The 19,333-nt window shown below is 52.6% G+C and overlaps 1 protein-coding gene across 2 annotated transcripts in view; it reads right to left on the reverse strand.

The window, feature by feature from the left end:
• Positions 1-4,155: 4,155 nt before the first annotated feature.
• MMD (monocyte to macrophage differentiation associated) overlaps positions 4,156-19,333 on the reverse strand; it is a 30,382-nt gene continuing 15,204 nt past the window's right edge. The window contains exons 5-7 of one of the 2 annotated variants that reach the window (XM_066364612.1): positions 18,919-19,020; positions 16,231-16,300; positions 4,156-6,080 (exon numbers count right to left, since the gene is read on the reverse strand). In XM_066364612.1, coding sequence (XP_066220709.1) covers positions 5,880-6,080; positions 16,231-16,300; positions 18,919-19,020 — 373 coding nt within the window. In that variant the 3' untranslated portion in view covers positions 4,156-5,879. Of the gene's footprint in view, positions 6,081-14,756; positions 15,924-16,230; positions 16,301-18,918; positions 19,021-19,333 lie in introns of those variants that run through there. The other variant, XM_066364613.1, reaches the window with a different exon arrangement.

Here is a 19,333-nt window from a genome sequence, read left to right on the forward strand (position 1 = left end):
TCAGCACAAAGTCACCAAAGCCTCCAATCCAGATGAGGGGCCTGGGGGCAGGGAATCAGAATCATCTGGCCTGAATGACAGGCGGTGGGGGGGGGTGTGTGTGTCTTTATTTATTTATTTATTTATTTGTAGCATCCTCAGTGCCTAGTGGACCCGTCTCTGGCACATACTTGATACCCAATTAACATTTGCTGAATAAATGGGTGACTAGGGGACCCCAATAAACCACTAAGGTTTGGTTTGGTGGGTGAGTCTCTCTCAACAGGGAACCTCACAAAATGGCAGGTGGTGAGCACCCTGCTGTCCAGGCTGTGGGTCCAGATACAGCCTCCCCCTTTTCTACCCCTTCTCCAGAAGGGTTCAGCCTCAGTCTCAGGAAATGTGGAGTATTTAAAGAACGGTTTGTCACAAAAGACACAAAATCACTAGAGAGCCCGGGCTGGCCACATGTCTCAGTTCAGCCTTGGCCATAGTTTCATCCAGGACCACGGTGAGGAGCTAAAAAAAACACGCAAGATTTTTTTCAAGAGTGTTCCTAAAACTTCAGATTGTTTCTGTATGAAAAAAAAATCTCCGCAGGTGGGCCATCGCTATATTTTTAAAACCTTGGTCATATGGGAAGGAAGCTAACATTTATCTAGTGCCAGTCATATGCCAGGATGGATAGACCAGACAGGGCTGGCACGGTTGGCGTGTTATTTCATCCTCAGGGCTGCACGGTGAGGGAGGTGCCGCACCCGTTTTGCAGATAGGAACTGAGGCTTGAAGGTGGTAACTTGCCTGAGCTCGCCCCGCCCACCTGTCACAGGCTGGCTGATGCCACGCCCACTCAATTGCAGACACCCACCCCCACCCTGGTCGGGATTCCAAAAACATTCCTGATTTTAAGAGAACCAAATCCTTTCGCTCAATAAGTTTTCCTGACTTTTGCAGGGACTGAGAGATTGGATCGGGGGGACCCACGTGGCCTGCCACAGATGGCAAGAGGAGGCGCGACCTCTCCCAGGAGATGAGGTAAGGCTGCGAAGCAGATCTCTCCACGGCGCCCCCCTTAAACCTGGCAGGTCTGTTTCCACACCAGGACTTGTGACTGCCACTGAGGAAAGTCTGAGGGCCGGGGAGCTGCGTAGGAGAGTGAGCTGTTGTGTCGGGGGGCGCAGGCTCCTGATGAGAATAGCCCACCTCCCCTGGCAGAGCGGCCGGAGTGCCCAGGAACACTACCCATACATCGCAGGGATGCGGGTGGGAACAGCACGGAGCGAGGCACGAGTGGGCACTATCTGTTTAAAATCGCGAGAGCCGCAGAAAGGCAGGGAAGCAGCCATTCCACCCTTGTGAAAATAACCACATTCCGCCGGTCCTCTTGGGAGCCTTTGTTTTGCTTCACAAGTTAGGAGGTGAACCGTGGCCTTCCGGGTCAGTTTCCTTTGGAGACTTTCCTGTTCTGCTTTGCATCTAATTGGCACATGAAAGAGTGGACATAACCTAGACACCGAGTCAGAATGGGGAGGTCTGGAATGATCTGCGGTTTTTTTTTTTTTTCTTTTAAGTTCTTCCTTTGGGTAAACCCATTAATAAACCTTTGACCCGGGGTTTGCACTTCTGAGAATGAAATAGGCTCTAGGCTTCCCGAGGTCAGCCGGGCTCTGCCCCTTCCCCTGAGCAAGGACAGCCCTTCATCCGGGCGCGTTTCCTCATCCGTAACGTGGGGATAATAAAATGATCTGCCCATAAGGGATTCTTTATAAAGATTCAATGACCTCATCCGTGCACACGAGCACATGGCCCCGTAGAGGAAGCACTTCACTGCTGACGATTACCCTACGGTCCTGCTGGTAAATAGGGACAGAGCGAGGCAACAGTGCTCACTGCAGCACTGTTCATAACGGTTAAAAAAAAAATCGAAAACAATATATGAATCCCAAATCGAGTGAATGATTAAGCAAAACAGACTGCATATCCAGTCCAGAAAGATGATGGGGCCATTGGAAATTCTGGCTAGGAAAATGGTCTAATATTATTTTTAAGTGCTTACGATAAAATGAGTAAGAAAAAAAGCCATGCCTCAAATTGCATGTATGGCCTATTCGTGACTGTATAAAATAGAAAACTAACCCTAGAAGAAGGGTGGGGAGGGGGGACAGAAAACACATGAAAATGCATTGGGATGAGTGAGCTCTGGGTCATTTTTAGTTTTCTGGTCTCTATTTTTCCAAAGCGTTTTCTATTCTTTTTAGAGTAATAACACAGGAAATGTTTAAAATGATGTCCAAGTGCTTGTTTCTCGAGTCTAATCTGCCTTAAGGCTCCAGAATGGCAGAGCTAAGGGCGGTTAATTCTGCCACGTTCAGAAAAGAGGACCAGAGGGAAGTAGGGTGGCCGTCGTCATTCCCCGGGCGTGGAGATTCTGGACAGTGGGTTCTGCGGAAGCTCCGTAAACAAGCTTTATTTAGGACCCACTAACATTTCCACGCCAGTTTCTCATCGGCCTTCCTGAGGTTGCTATGAACGTTCTAGTTGAACCTCAGTGGGGAAGCCAGGAAGGAGGCTGTCAAGCCGCCTTCCTGGGTGTTCACTTCTCCGTCTCTCTCCTCCGCCTGAGCCTCCTTCATTCGTGCCCTCCTGCTGCGAGCCCAGTGCTGTGCTGCAGGCTGAGGACAGAGCTCCAGACTCAGCTCCTGCCTTGAAAGAGGTCAGCCCCGGGGCCACAGAGGGCGCAGAGGAGCAAATTCAATCTCAGGAACTGGCGACTGGAGAGGAGGGCTCGGCTCAGTGGGCACGCAGCCCCGGCCACCAGCACGGTGGAGGCGGCATCTGGTGGAGGTCCTCAATGAGCAAGTGTTGGTCAGGGTGGGAGAAGGGCTGGGGCGAGGGCGTTCCAGGCCACGGAACAGGCACGAAGCAATTCCGACAGCACCGGGAGGGCAAGGGGGGGTGGGGTTAGGCTGTGACGGTCAGAGGGGCTGGCCTCTGTGGGGGTCAGTAAGCGAGGGAAGACCGGGAACAGTTAGTGTAGGAGGGGACCCTGCCGAGAAGGTTGGCCTCAGTGAGGCTACCGGCCGACGGACATTTTAAAGCAGGGAGACACGCTCGGGATGTTTTAGGAAGAGGACACTGATTGCAGTATGGAGGATGAGCTCTTCGGAGGGGTGGGGGGCTGCGTAGGGCCTGTAGGAAGGGAGGGGAGGAACCCCGATTCAGTGGCTGGGTGGAGGGGATAGCCCTGGCTGACTGCTTAAGGCTGCAGGAGCTGGGAATGAAGGGTGGATGGGTGGCTCTGGTCCCGCCATGAGCTAAGAGAGGAAGCCTCACAGAAATGGGGGTGGGGCGGGGGGAGAAGAAATAATGAACTGTTTGGGACGAATTGAGTAAACTGTGCCAGGGGCACATTGATTAGAGAGGTCTGGCCTTCAGAAAAGTTTTAGGAGATATTGATCAGGAAGGTGATGGGACGATTGTGGGCATTTGCTCTAGACACAGGGGAGGTTACCCTGACAGGCTGGAGGGCAGCATTCTTGGGAATGGTCACGCTGCATGACACTCAGTCCCCAAATTAGAGTTGACAGCAGGCTGCCTGAGGGCTTACTGGGGCTCTAAACTGCGGGGAGAGTTGTTTTCTTTCCCATGTGTGTGCCGGATGAATTTTCAGATCAAATTCTCTTTGCTTTGGCTGCCTGAAGATGCCGTGGTGTTTGGTGAGTAGGAGGTTTGGAGCTGGACAGACCGAGTTCCCACCCCAGCTCCGTTTCCTCCGGGGCAGGCATGAGAGAGTCCCACCTGACACTCACAAGCTGTCAGGTCTGCACAGGACGCCTCTCTGCTTGGTAACCCAAGAGCCTGCAACCTCAGCCCTGCCGTGTATTATATAAGCTGAACCCACTTGGTAGAGAGATACATCATTTACAAAAGTTACAATCTTTAGGTCCCGACAAGCACAGTGTAAACTGAAAATGTGTTCGTGTCTGAGCTGGCTCTGGCATTCCAGTGACTGAGAAGGGGACTGGACAGTTCTAGATGACGGGGCACGTTTGTTTTTCTCCCCACCCCGACTTTTCAGAAAAAGGGGGGGGCTGGCATGTGAGTTGTATGTGCTAGGTCAGCTCAGGCCCCCGAAAGGGCACGGTCACCTTCACATCGTCCAATTTAGACACAGGGTAACGAATCCAAGGACCAATTTTATTCTAGTCTACAGCACAATTTTTACATACGTTTTAGTGGTTTTGACGGTGTTACTTTTGAGCAGACTTTAATTGAATCCACACAAGTTAATATATTAAAAATAAAATATACACAATAAAACACCAGGCATCCAGATGTTGAGGATCATGCAGGTAGGGTGATCTGGTTGGTGTTATTCCTGAGTACCTTGCCTCTATAAGCTTTGCCAGTGACTATCAGTGCTTCTGCTCCTCGTTCCCATATAATTCACCAAAATCAGAGAATTCTAAACACACACACACACACACACACACACACACACTAAACCCTCTTTTCAAGTCATATCAATACAAAATTTCAATGAATAAATCCAAATGTGTCATCAAACCAACAATTCCATTGATCAGTTTCCATTACTAGAAAACAGTATCAACACCTGATCTAAAGGCAAGGTCGACTCATTTATTCAAACACCAAAAGGAGATTAAGCAACAGAGCAACAAATATGTTAATCTTAATATAAGACACTGAGGGAAAAACGCAAACTACTATATTAAATACCATTCCACCGAGCCAGGACGGAGCCCATGGGCCACACACACGAGTTTCTCCCTGTCAGCCAACGCACTGAATGCTTCTCTGTCTAAATGAAGAGTGTGTCGGCAGAGGCAGAAGACGGGTAGAAACGGGAACTGATGCATCCAACTCCACAGTGTAAAAGTGAATGTCAAGCTGGTAACACAGAGCTAAGTGACAATGACTTAACTGTCGGGCACCGAAGAGGCAACACCGCACGCGTCGCGGGAGGTGTGTCGCTGGCCGGGAGTTTCCGGTGGGCGGTGACCCGGCAGCAGGAGCGCCCGCCCGCTGCTGAGAAAGGCCCTGAAGAACACATGGCGAAGGCGCAGAGAAAATGTTGAACCTTTTGAAAAAGTGGATGATATCAAAATACTTTTCCATCATTAGTAAACCAAACTGGGTCAAGTACGGCCCAAAGCAGCACGGAATCCAGAGTCGGAGGTTGGCAGGAAAAGTCTGGAAAACTGCGGTTTTTAAAAATTGGCAATTTCTCCATGGCTAATAGAACTATCAGAAGAGGTATAATGTTTGTCTGTGTGTGGAATGTTGACAGCTCGCCGCAGAGGTGCGCGTGCATCCGATGAAACGTTTTCTTTACAAATTTACAAAAAAACTCAAGTCACTATTCTAAAAAGAACCATGTTATGCCAAGATAAAACATGGTGAAAGCGGTGTGAGTTCTGTCCATAATTCTGTACATGGCCGACAGGAAAGTGACAGGGACGGCGTCCCTTAGAATAGAAGCTTTGCTTTGCACTGACTTTTGACAGCCTGACCTAGTAATTTAGAAAAATCATGTAGTAAAATCTCTAAAATTAAAATACAAAATTCTGGTTTGTAAACATCAGTTGGCCAAGTCTATCCAGAGTCCTGCATGATAGTGGAATGGAATGAATAATTAATTCACTACCTTATTAGTTCGGGAAAATTCCAGAACACGGCATTTATATTTTCACAGTAATTATAGGCAAACGATATCAAGAAAGTCAGTGCTATTGTCTTCTTTTCTCCCTCCCTCCCTCCCTCCCTCCCTTCCTCTCTCTCTTTCTCTCTCTCTCTCTCCTGTGCAATATTCAGCTTTTACACCACTCCCAAGTGCCATCACTGAAATAATACTGATTTGGAGACCCGGGACAGATTGGTCATAAATGTCGCATAAAGTCTGTGGGACTTCGGTAAAGATACTTCCAGATGGCGTAGTAATGCACTGCAGCCGCTGTGGCCACGAACAGGTGCCAGATGGCATGGGCGAACGGAATGATGCCATCGCTCTTGAAGAAGACCACGCCCAGGCAGTAGATCAGGCCCCCGCAGGCGAGCTCGTGGAGTCCATCGGTGTTATTCTGCCAAGAGAGGAAACAACGGCTGTCATGTTTCTCTGACGTGACAAGCCGAACACACGAACTGCAATCCCCCTCCGCCTCCTGACTTTCTAGACAATGCAGGCGCTTTGCATGACGGAATCCTGATCTGTGAATACGAGCTGAGCCGGTCCATGTCCCCCCACATCGACCTGGACTGCCCTTCGGCTGGCCGTCTTGATCGGGCCAAGCAGGCGGGTACGGGGCCCGTGGGAAAGAGCTGCCCGTTTTGCTCATTGAGGGCACGTCTAAGCAGACTGCACTCACACCCAGACACGGGAGTTCATTTCCACGCGGCAGGACCCTTGGCGTTCCCCTTCCACTTTAAAAGCCCTCTTCCTACTAGGGCGCGCCCCGAGGCTCCAATTGGCATCTGCGTCTCGGCGGGTTCCCCTCCCCTTCGCCTCCGCCATCCCTGCTGTGCACGGATTGCTTTCCTGAGACTTCACCTGCCTGCGCGAGTTTATGACTTCCTTATGGCCGACACAGGAAAGTCACAGCTAGAAGTGACCTCAGAGATCAGGGATCATACAGAACATACTTTCTAACCTCCGAGATGAGCCAGGTCTTTCTGTCTTTGAGCCTGGGCGTTTCTTAGCTCTGCAGGAAGTTAACAGGCATGTGTGCTTTCACACAAAAAGGAGAACTTTCGGTCACTATTGGTTTGGAAAGACGTAGGCCCATCTTCAAGACTAAACTGGGCTGTATGAATGAGAAGAGAACGGAGGCAGGGCTGAGGACGCTGGTGAAACACGTCAGGCCCGGGACTCCTGAGGACGCTGGTGAAATTCCTGAGGACCCCGGGACTCCTGAGGACGCTGGTGAAACTCCTGAGGACCCCGGGACTCCTGAGGACCCTGGGATTCCTGAGGACGCTGGTGAAACTCCTGAGGACCCCGGGACTCCTGAGGACGCTGGTGAAACTCCTGAGGACCCCGGGACTCCTGAGGACCCTGGGATTCCTGAGGACGCTGGTGAAACTCCTGAGGATGCTGGTGAAACTCCTGAGGACCCCGGGACTCCTGAGGACGCTGGTGAAACTCCTGAGGACCCCGGGACTCCTGAGGACGCTGGTGAAACTCCTGAGGACCCCGGGACTCCTGAGGACGCTGGTGAAACTCCTGAGGACGCTGGTGAAACTCCTGAGGACCCCGGGACTCCTGAGGACGCTGGTGAAGCTCCTGAGGACCAGGAATAGAAAGGTCTTGGGCTCTGCAGGGAGGTGGAGTCCTAAGCTAGGTGGTGGCAAGGCCTCGGAAGGGGACAAGTATGTGGGTGCTCCACAGGCCTGGGCACTGACAGCTGTGGCCTGTGAACCCTGGAGCAGGTCCTGGGGCCGGTCTAGCAGGAGACACAGGGAAGACCTAATGCAGCTGCCTATTTGAAAGGGCCCCACAGGCCCAGGCCGAAGCAATGGCAACGACAGATGATCGTGACCTAAGAATGAGGTGTGAGGATCTAGGGTCATGAAAGAGGATCAGTCCTGTCTTCAAAATTGACAGTAAGCCCCCATGATTGTTGTAGGATCAATGATGGGAAGGAAGTCAACCCCAAATGACCATAGCAGAGTTCTCATTAGTCTTGGTAAGATGGACCCTCCGCCTGATTATTTGTATTTAAAACACACACACACACACACACACACAATTTCCTAAGGTTATAAAGCAATTAAGATCCATTAATTGTACACCATTCTGTGTCCATGCATTAGGACGTTTTTCTAGGGATGGTACGGCTCCCATTGGATTCTCAGTGTAGATGGGACTGGCAAACCGTAGGAGGCACCCAACAGGACCTCCTGATTTCAGAGAGGGAAGGAGTAAGGCCAGAGGGTGAGATGTCCTGAGCAAAGTCACAGAGCTGGTCATGGCCCAAGAGAGCACTCTTTCTTTCTGCTCAAACAATGAGCAAGAGACCAAGCCAAGTACCTGATTTGGATATGTATCTGTCAACAGCTAGTTCTTCAGGATACCTTTACCCTTCCAACTTTCTAAGAACCAGAACATAGTCAACCCTAAAACAAACAAAGTATGTTTTCTTTATTTTCTATGTCATTAAGCCCCACATGTATTGATTCATTTAATCTTCACAATCCTAGGCCTGACCTGTGGTGGTGCAGTGGATAGAACACTGAGGTCGCCGGTTCGAAACCCTGGGCTTGCCTGGTCAAGGCACATATGGGAGTTGATGCTTCCTGCTCCTCCCCCCTTCTCTCTCTGTCTTCCTCTCTCTCCCCTCTAAAATGAATGTCTTTAAAAAAAATCTTCACAACCCCAAATCAGGTACTATTTTGATCCCAACTTTATAGCTGAAAAGACTAAATCAGAGAATAAACAATGTTTCTAAGACCATATAGCTTTTAAATATCAGAAGCAGCACCTGAGCTCAGGTGTTTTGGTTCCTGAACTTACATTTTTTGGGGGGTGGGAAGGAATCACTTAAAAATGATTAATTTACAGTGTAGTGCATAGATCTTAAGTGAACAGTATGGGTTTTGATGAAGGTACCCACCTATATAACCCGTACCCCTACCAAATTACAGAACTATCCCAACACCTCAGAAAGTCTTGGTAACCTCTGTCCAATCCTAGACGACCCGCCCCCAACCACTGTTCTTATACCACACTGTGCTTTTACTGCAGGCTCCATCTCTCTGCTCCAAACTTCACAAGGCAGGGTGAGTGTGTGTACATTTTTGTGTGTGGCTTCTGTTTGCTCAAGAGAAGATTTTTGAGATTCATGCCTGTGTTTATGTATATCAGTCACATTGCTTTTTATCACTTATCATTCCATTTATTTATTTAACAATGTGCTTATCAATTCTTTCTACTTGGGGGCTTATAAATAAAATTAATATTTATATTGTTTTACAGGTCTTTTATAGATATAAGTTTTGTTTTGTTTTTTAATTTACTGATTGGTTTTAGTGAGAGAGGGAGAGAGAGACAGGGACATCGATCAGTTCCTGTATGTGCCCTGACCGGGGATCAAACCGGCAACCTCTGCACTTTGGGATGATGCTGTACGAGCTATCCAGCCAGGACGATAGATCAATGTTTTTATTTCTGTTGGGTAATACCTTTTAAGTCATCATCAGTGTTTTAATTTTATTATAGCCTTCTAAACAGTTTTCTGAGACTCTGGTCAAAATGGCAAAGTGGTTAAATCATTTTACACCCCCCCTACACACACAATGAACCACGGGTCCCATTATTTCACTTCTTGCCAGGATTCGCTGTCAGTCTTTTTAACTCTCACCATTCTACAGCGTGTATGGTGGTGGCACACTGAGGTTTTAATTCTTACTTCCCTGATGAGTAATGATGTTGAGCCCTTTTCCAAAAGGCATATTGGAGACTTGTATGTCTTTCTTTGTGAAGTGTCTATTCAAGTATTTTACCAATTTTTATAGAAGTGGCTTTTTATTATTGAGTTGGAGTTTTTTATATATTTAAAATACATGTCCTTTGTCAGACACATCTAGAAAAAACAAATATTTTCTCTAGGCTGTAGCTTGTCCATTCATTTTCAAGTTCATTGATCTTTTCTTCTGTAGTATCCAATCTGTTGTTAAACTCCTCTAATAAATTTCTTTCTTAACATATCACAGCTTTCAGATCTAGAATTTCCATTTGGTTCCTTTTTTATTGTTCCATGTCTTTTCTGAGATTCTCATCTATTTATTCATGGTTTTAAAGCCCCTGTATGCTAATTCTAACATCTCGGGCATTTTGGATCTGTTTCCAGTGACCGGTTTTTCCCTAGGTCTGTGAGTCACATGTTCCCGCTCCTTGTGGATCTAGGAGTATTGGTTTGGGTAAGGATGCCAGGTTGTTAAAGAGCACAGACCTTGTTGTCTCCCTTTAAAGAACGCGGAGTTTTGCTTGGCCAGGCAGCTTCCTTACTGGCGACTCAGTGGGTTCCTTCCCAGGCCTGTTCCAGGCTCTGTGAGCAGGTCCGGAGCTGGCCTCACTCTGGGCTAGAGTAGCTCTCCCCCGAGGGGCGGCCCTGCTGATTGAGCTGTTCAGCACAACCCCTCGGCTCCTGCTGGCTGCAGCTCTGGTCCCCCCACCACTGGGCACCGCCTGGTGCCATCCCACCTGCCAGAGCTGCCCCTGCCCTGCCCGGTCCCAGTTCTGCTCAGCATCCGGGCAGGGATGCAAGGAACCGCTTGTAAGTTTCTGGAGACTGTTTGTGGTGAAGCTCCCTCCTCCTCGGTGCCCCCCCCCCCCGGAACTGCAGACCCCCTTACCCCTCCCCTGACAGCTGCTCTCTGGCCCCACTTACTTCTGTCACAGTTTGTAAAGTGTCCTCAGGGAGAAAAGGGGGAATTTGAAGCTCATCTTTTGGTTTCACTTCCCTCAAAGATCACCACCCTGCATTGTCTGCGTCCAATACCAAAAAGTAGTTGTTTCAGATACTTCCCCAGTGTTTTAGTTCTTTCTGGCAGAAGGGTGGGTCTGAGACCCATGACTGTGACCGAACCGAAGCTCTGCATCTTGGTCACACTGGCTCTCTGTTGGTTCAGACGGCACATGAGGTCCTTCTTGGTCTGCTCTGTCTAGGTCCCAGCATTATCAGGGTCTACCTGCGGTTACCCCATGAGCATGGTGCTCAAACAGGTCTATTTTCAGTTCTTCAAATATGCTAGTGCACCCTGCCTCACCTGGCTGTATCCCTCACCTAAACCTTATCTGCTAGTGCCCCCCATCCTCCCCCGGACCCCCTGACCCCTGTGCTAGTGCCCCCCATCCTCCCCCGGACCCCCTGACCCCTGTGCTAGTGCCCCCATCCTCCCCCTGCACCCCTGTGCTAGTGCCCCCATCCTCCCCCTGACCCCTGTGCTAGTGCCCCCCATCCTCCCCCTGCACCCCTGTGCTAGTGCCCCCCATCCTCCCCCTGCACCCCTGTGCTAGTGCCCCCCATCCTCCCCCTGCACCCCTGTGCTAGTGCCCCCCATCCTCTCCCTGACCCCTGTGCTAGTGCCCCCCATCCTCCCCCTGCACCCCTGTGCTAGTGCCCCCCATCCTCCCCCTGCACCCCTGTGCTAGTGCCCCCCATCCTCCCCCTGCACCCCTGTGCTAGTGCCCCCATCCTCCCCCTGACCCCTGTGCTAGTGCCCCCCATCCTCCCCCTGCACCCCCTGACCCCTGTGCTAGTGCCCCCATCCTCCCCCTGCACCCCTGTGCTAGTGCCCCCAATCCTCCCCCTGCACCCCTGTGCTAGTGCCCCCCATCCTCCCCCTGCACCCCCTGACCCCTGTGCTAGTGCCCCCCATCCTCCCCCTGCACCCCTGTGCTAGTGCCCCCCATCCTCCCCCTGCACCCCTGTGCTAGTGCCCCCCATCCTCCCCCTGCACCCCCGACCCCTGTGCTAGTGCCCCCCATCCTCCCCCTGACCCCTGTGCTAGTGCCCCCCATCCTCCCCCAGACCCCCTGACCCCTGTGCTAGTGCCTCCCATCCTCCCCCTGACCCCTGTCCTAGTGCCCCCATCCTCCCCCTGCACCCCCTGACCCCTGTGCTAGTGCCCCCATCCTCCCCCTGACCCCTGTGCTAGTACCCCCCATCCTCCCCCTGACCCCTGTGCTAGTGCCCCCCATCCTCCCCCTGCACCCCCTGACCCCTGTGCTAGTGCCCCCCATATCCTCCCCCTGGACCCTCTGACCCCTGTGCTAGTGCCCCCCATCCTCCCCCTGCACCCCCTGACCCCTGTGCTAGTGCCCCCCATCCTCCCCCTGACCCCTGTGCTAGTGCCCCCCATCCTCCCCCGGACCCCCTGACCCCTGTGCTAGTGCCTCCCATCCTCCCCCTGACCCCTGTCCTAGTGCCCCCATCCTCCCCCTGCACCCCCTGACCCCTGTGCTAGTGCCCCCATCCTCCCCCTGACCCCTGTGCTAGTACCCCCCATCCTCCCCCTGACCCCTGTGCTAGTGCCCCCCATCCTCCCCCTGCACCCCCTGACCCCTGTGCTAGTGCCCCCCATATCCTCCCCCTGGACCCTCTGACCCCTGTGCTAGTGCCCCCCATCCTCCCCCTGCACCCCCTGACCCCTGTGCTAGTGCCCCCCATCCTCCCCCTGCACCCCCTGACCCCTGTGCTAGTGCCCCCCATCCTCCCCCTGCACCCCCTGATCCCTGTGCTAGTGCCCCCCATATCCTCCCCCTGGACCCTCTGACCCCTGTGCTAGTGCCCCCCATCCTCCCCTTGGACCCCTGTGCTAGTGCCCCCCATCCTCCCCTTGGACCCCTGTGCTAGTGCCCCCCATCCTCCCCCTGCACCCCCTGATCCTTGTGCTAGTGCCCCCATCCTCCCCCTGACCCCTGTGCTAGTGCCCCCCATCCTCCCCCTGCACCCCCTGACCCGTGTGCTAGTGCCCCCCATCCTCCCCTGCACCCCCTGACCCCTGTGCTAGTGCCCCCATCCTCCCCCGGACCCCCTGACCCCTGTGCTAGTGCCCCCATCCTCCCCCGGACCCCCTGACCCCTGTGCTAGTGCCCCCATCCTCCCCCGGACCCCCTGACCCCTGTGCTAGTGTCCCCCATCCTCCCCCGGACCCCCTGACCCCTGTGCTAGTGCCCCCCATCCTCCCCCGGACCCCCTGACCCCTGTGCTAGTGCCCCCATCCTCCCCCTGCACCCCTGTGCTAGTGCCCCCCATCCTCCCCCGGACCCCCTGACCCCTGTGCTAGTGCCCCCCATCCTCCCCCGGACCCCCTGACCCCTGTGCTAGTGTCCCCCATCCTCCCCCGGACCCCCTGACCCCTGTGCTAGTGCCCCCCATCCTCCCCCGGACCCCCTGACCCCTGTGCTAGTGCCCCCATCCTCCCCCTGCACCCCCTGACCCCTGTGCTAGTGCCCCCCGTACCCTCCCCCAGACCCCCTGACCCCTGTGCTAGTGCCCCCCGTACCCTCCCCCGGACCCCCTGACCCCTGTGCTAGTGCCCCCCGTACCCTCCCCCGGACCCCCTGACCCCTGTGCTAGTGCCCCCCATACCCTCCCCCGGACCCCCTGAGCCCTGTGCTAGTGCCCCCATCCTCCCCCGCACCCCCTGACCCCTGTGCTAGTGCCCCCCATCCTCCCCCTGCACCCCCTGATCCCTGTGCTAGTGCCCCCCATATCCTCCCCCTGGACCCTCTGACCCCTGTGCTAGTGCCCCCCATCCTCCCCCTGCACCCCCTGATCCTTGTGCTAGTGCCCCCATCCTCCCCCTGACCCCTGTGCTAGTGCCCCCCATCCTCCCCCTGCACCCCCTGACCCGTGTGCTAGTGTCCCCCATCCTCCCCCAGACCCCCTGACCCCTGTGCTAGTGCCCCCCATCCTCCCCCGGACCCCTGTGCTAGTGCCCCCATCCTCCCCCTGCACCCCCTGACCCCTGTGCTAGTGCCCCCATCCTCCCCCGGACCCCTGTGCTAGTGCCCCCATCCTCCCCCTGCACCCCCTGACCCCTGTGCTAGTGCCCCCATCCTCCCCCTGCACCCCTGTGCTAGTGCCCCCCATCCTCCCCCGGACCCCCTGACCCCTGTGCTAGTGCCCCCCATCCTCCCCCGGACCCCCTGACCCCTGTGCTAGTGTCCCCCATCCTCCCCCGGACCCCCTGACCCCTGTGCTAGTGCCCCCCATCCTCCCCCGGACCCCCTGACCCCTGTGCTAGTGCCCCCCATCCTCCCCCGGACCCCCTGACCCCTGTGCTAGTGCCCCCATCCTCCCCCTGCACCCCTGTGCTAGTGCCCCCCATCCTCCCCCGGACCCCCTGACCCCTGTGCTAGTGCCCCCATCCTCCCCCGGACCCCCTGACCCCTGTGCTAGTGCCCCCATCCTCCCCCTGCACCCCTGTGCTAGTGCCCCCCATCCTCCCCCGGACCCCCTGACCCCTGTGCTAGTGCCCCCCATCCTCCCCCGGACTCCCTGACCCCTGTGCTAGTGTCCCCCATCCTCCCCCGGACCCCCTGACCCCTGTGCTAGTGCCCCCCATCCTCCCCCGGACCCCCGGACCCCTGTGCTAGTGCCCCCATCCTCCCCCTGCACCCCCTGACCCCTGTGCTAGTGCCCCCCGTACCCTCCCCCGGACCCCCTGACCCCTGTGCTAGTGCCCCCCGTACCCTCCCCCGGACCCCCTGACCCCTGTGCTAGTGCCCCCCATACCCTCCCCCGGACCCCCTGAGCCCTGTGCTAGTGCCCCCATCCTCCCCCGCACCCCCTGACCCCTGTGCTAGTGCCCCCCATCCTCCCCCGGACCCCCTGACCCCTGTGCTAGTGCCCCTCGTACCCTCCTCCTCCACCCTTGCAGCACGCCCACTCCCATTTCGGGGTGACGGAGGCCCCTCCCCTCTGGCACTTTGTCACGTGCCCTGTAGCGCCTTGCTTTCCCCAAAGACCTCACAAAAGTCTATTATATAGCTTCCTACTTTATATGAATTATATTTTCCCTCTGTTTTCTGAGACAAAACTTTATTATAGGCACCCCTCTATATAACAGTTTATTACCTCCAGAATGTTTTACTCTGAGCTGCTTATCTTTAACCCGAAAACATGCAGAAACAGAGAAAAACTAAACGAGGCTGAAAGAAAAACCAATCATGTAGTCGTAAAGGACATGACTCTTTGGGGCATGCAATGACATCGAAAACTACATTTTTAAAAATGAAATTTATTGGGGTGACATAGGTTCGTAAAATGATACAGGTTTCAAGTGCAGGATTCTGTCACACGTCGTATCTATATTTCCTGCTTGACTCTAAGCTCTGTGGGGCCAGGGCGGGGCTATCCTGTTTGATTATAGCATTAGTGCCCTGCTTCTTACTACTTGTAATAATGCCAATTAAAGATTTAGGCTAATAAAGATACTGGATAAACCTGCTTTTATGATACCCAGAGAGAATTTACTTGAAATGCTTCTGAATAACCTGTCTACATAGCCCTTGCTAATTACATTGCTGTGGCTGTCCCCACTGGCTCTCTGACGACTCGGTCCTTCCCCTCCCCCTCGCCAGTCCCTCCTTGTTGTCCCAACTCAATTATATGCATTCTTGGCGCTAGGTAATTGTTCAAGCCATCATACACCTCATATCTCAAAGAATGTATTGTATTACATTCTTGTAAGACATATTCTCAGAAAAAAGCCCTAAGCAAGCCTTTTACAGGTGCCTCTGTGACCAGGGCAAGAACTGCATACAGCAGCAATGCACTGTCACAATGTAACTGTGAGCGCAGGGGTGAAATTCCAGGTAAAGTTCCGACCACGGAGGCCGAGAAGAGAGTTCCAACCGAGCACACTGCGTCTTCCTTAACGACCACAGTGGCTGGTGCCAGAAAGACAGTCGGGCCCTGGGCCACCTAAGCTAAAGGCACAAGTCGCCAGCTGGATGGGATTGTGAGGTTGTGCTATTTTTTCGTTTGAAGTTGACAGATACCTGTAGATTTCTGTTGATTTCTCAATGGGGATTTGGTTTGAAAAGGAGTTCAAAATGTATACATGCAACTGCCTACCACAGGTGATGTTACACTTTTACCAAAGTCCTCAAGTGAAATTTCCAAGCAAAGTAAAAACAAAAGCAAAACCAAACCAACAAAGGAAACCACTTTCCGGAGAAAGAAATAATGGGGCTTAAAAACAAGTGACAGGAAAAGTAAGGTGCAGAGATAGGGAAGCATCCAGTAAAATGTTGAATGACCCTTTAAGGTCTTTCCAGTTCTTCAGATTTAAGACGTCAGTAATTTGTACTTTCTTCCTTGTAAAAGAACCCCAGAATGTACCCTCTAACATGGAATTGGGGTGCAGATGCTATGCCACTGAGGCAGAAGTGCCCAGTGCCACATAATCGCACCCTATGGGGGGTGAGAAGACTGGGTGTGAGGCTGGGGTGAACAGGAAGGGGCCCCATAGAAATTCACACAGAAGGTTACCATAAGAAATAAACACAATGACCTGTATAGCTCTTCCAAACTACAGACAGTCGCTAGTACAAGTTGCTGGCACTTGATAATTTATGTACTTTTTTTGTTTTGAGTCTCTAGTTAATGAATATATATCATAACTTCCGAAACAAAAGCTACATCTCTAAAGACATATAGAGTCCTAGCTCTTTCAAAGGAAATAGGGTGAAATAACTAAAATGATGAAGCCATTTCTTACCATTGACGTCACCACCAAGGCCGGAGAGAACCCCATCGTGAGATAGAAAAAGAGCTCAACCACCTTATGCCTGCAGGATGGAGATACAGTGAATTTAACGTATCTATTCCAGCAACACTTAAACCATTTCCATATCAGTTTTTTCCTTTTTTCTTAAAACCAAAACAACAACAAAAAAATTAAACTCAACTATTCAAATGAAATGGCTACTCCCAGTAGGAGACCATTAGGCCTCCAGCTGATACACTGCCATTGAGCAACAGGGAACCAGCACTGCTTCCGGGGCTGAGCAGCCACCAGACCCCACATGCAGCAGGGAGATGTTTCCTGCCACAGGAGTGACTGCCGAATCCACTCACCATGCACTTTCCCCTCCAGCCCGAGTTCTCTTTCCTCAGCATTCCTACCTACTGCCACAGGAAACAGGCATTGTCGAGGTGGGCAGGGATGTGGCCCGGGGCCTAGTTTATCAGTGACAAGGGGATGGTGGCCTAAGAAACAAACGGTGTTGGCTCAGCGGTAGAGCGTCGGCCTGGCGTGCGGGGGGACCCGGGTTCGATTCCCGGCCAGGGCACACAGGAGAAGCGCCCATTTGCTTCTCCACCCCTCCCCCTCTCCTTCCTCTCTGTCTCTCTCTTCCCCTCCCGCAGCCAAGGCTCCATTGGAGCAAAGATGGCCCGGGCGCTGGGGATGGCTCCTTGGCCTCTGCCCCAGGCGCTAGAGTGGCTCTGGTCGTGGCAGAGTGACGCCCCGGAGGGGCAGAGCATCGCCCCCTGGTGGGCAGAGCCTCGCCCCTGGTGGGTGTGCCGGGTGGATCCCGGTTGGGCGCATGCGGGAGTCTGTCTGACTGTCTCTCCCCATTTCCAGCTTCAGAAAAAAAAAAAAAAAGAAACAAACGGTGTGCGTTCTTTCTCTTATTTTTTCTTTATTGGTTGATTTGAGTGAGAGAGGAAGGGAGAGAGAGGAGCATCGATCTGTTCCTGGAAGTGCCCTGACCAGGATCCAACCAGCAACCTCTGTGCTTTGGGACAATGCTCTAACCAACTGAGCCATCTGGCCAGGGCAAAGGGCATGCATTTTTGTCTCTTTATTTTGCACCTGCACAAAAACACTCCAATTTGTAAGGCTCGTCATCACATTAGGCCAGAAAATGTCTGGAACTTAAAAAGTTGTATTGAAATTCCACCTACATTTCTGCCTAATCAAATTAGACCTTAAGTTCCTCAAAGGCAGGGGCCAAGTTTATTTATGCCTGGACCTGCAGGGCCTAGGACGGTGCCCGGCACAATGTAGGGACTCGGTAACACCTGCCCAACCAAATGGCCAAGTGTAACCCACTTCTCACTCTTGGTGGTTTGTGCTCCAAGTCCACCAGGAGTGACGCGGCCAGGGACCTGGGAGAATGCACCTGCGGGTTTGGTTTCCGGCAGGAGGTCTGCAGTAGGGAAACGACGGTTGTCTTTCTTGACTTCCTATTTTATCCAACGCTATAAACGAGGGTTTGAGTCCAAGAAAACTGTTTCCTTGGAGTTATGTATACTGCCTAACACTGCTCAGAACTGCCAATCACAGTGACAAATGCATTTAGGTGAACTGCAAAGTTGGAGAGAAGTTAGCAAAAATGATCATTTTCTTCTTCAAGGGATAAACAATTTAATGCTTTGTGGTCAACAAAAATTACGTTCAGTTCCGAGAACCATTCTGCCAACCACAACAGATAAAGGACTTCATAAACTGTATCCAGTAACAGTGACTGCATGGCTGTGAGCTTCTCAAATTCAGGCCCGTGCAATAATGAGAAGAGCCATGGAACAGGAACTAGGACACTTGGGTCCTAATTGCAGATGAGTCACTGATCTGACGCATGTCCTAAATGCTCTCATTTTTTAAGCCTGAAGGTGGAATGGATGACTTTGAAGGTCTCCTCTAGAGCTAAGATGCTAAATTTCTATAAGCTTTCCTTTTTTTATATATTATTATTTTTATTTATTTATTTATTTATTTATTTATTTTGTCTTTTTCTGAAGTTGGAAATGGGGAGGCAGTCAGACAGACTCCCGCATGCGCCCGACCGGGATCCACCCGGCACGCCCACCAGGGGGCGATGCTCTGCCGCAACCAGAGCCATTCTAGCGCCTGAGGCAGAGGCCATGGAGCCATCCTCAGCGCCCGGGCCAACTTTGCTCCAATGGAGCCTTGGCTGCAGGAGAGGAAGAGAGAGACAGAGAGGGAGGAGAGGGGGAGGGGTGGAGAAGCAGATTGGCACTTCTCCTGTGTGCCCTGGCTGGGAATTGAACCCAGGACTCCTGCACGCCAAGCTGACGCTCTACCACTGAGCCAACTGGCCAGGGTTATAAACTTTCCTTTTGATAGCGCTTAACACTTAGGACTATGAGGTACAAATAAAGAGTTCAAAACCTAGGCCGCATGGTTAGGATATAAAGAGGTCGGTGCCCCTCCGAACGTCGTGTGTCAGGAACCCTTAGGTTCCTATCCAGCTAAGTGCTGTGCTGGCCACTCACGTCTGCCCACCAGTAAGGAATACCAAATGGTCTGAAGATCTGTTTGCAACGATACATTTTCTATTTATGTATTTCTACTATTTTGAAGTGTAAATATAAACTGTCATGGAGATAAAATTGAGGCAGTTACTTTCAAAAGTATCAAACGTAAATGATTTTCTCTTACTTTTCATGGTAGAGAAATACATAAATGGTTCCTCCAGCTGCCATGAGCCAGATAAACCAACGCATATGAGATGCCAGGGGTCCAAGTTCGCGGAGATTTAACCTAAAAACAAAAACATGACAACAAAGAACAGAATGATAAATGAAGGGAATCCACAGAGCCTGTGTTTTCCTCCAGTCCTGCCAGTCGGAGAGGACAAGCCCAGGGCCCAGCCTGGGGAGACAAGGCCCTCCACACTGTGAGCCGGGCAGAGAAGGCCCTCCATACCGTGAACCCGGGGAGAGAAGGCCCTCCACACCGTGAGCCCGGGCAGAGAAGACCCTCCACACCGTGAGCCGGGCAGAGAAGGCCCTCCACACCGTGAGCCGGGCAGAGAAGGCCCTCCACACCGTGAGCCGGGGAGACAAGGCCCTCC

Source organism: Saccopteryx leptura, chromosome 2 (genome assembly GCF_036850995.1).
Source record: "Saccopteryx leptura isolate mSacLep1 chromosome 2, mSacLep1_pri_phased_curated, whole genome shotgun sequence".
Taxonomy (NCBI): domain Eukaryota; kingdom Metazoa; phylum Chordata; class Mammalia; order Chiroptera; family Emballonuridae; genus Saccopteryx; species Saccopteryx leptura.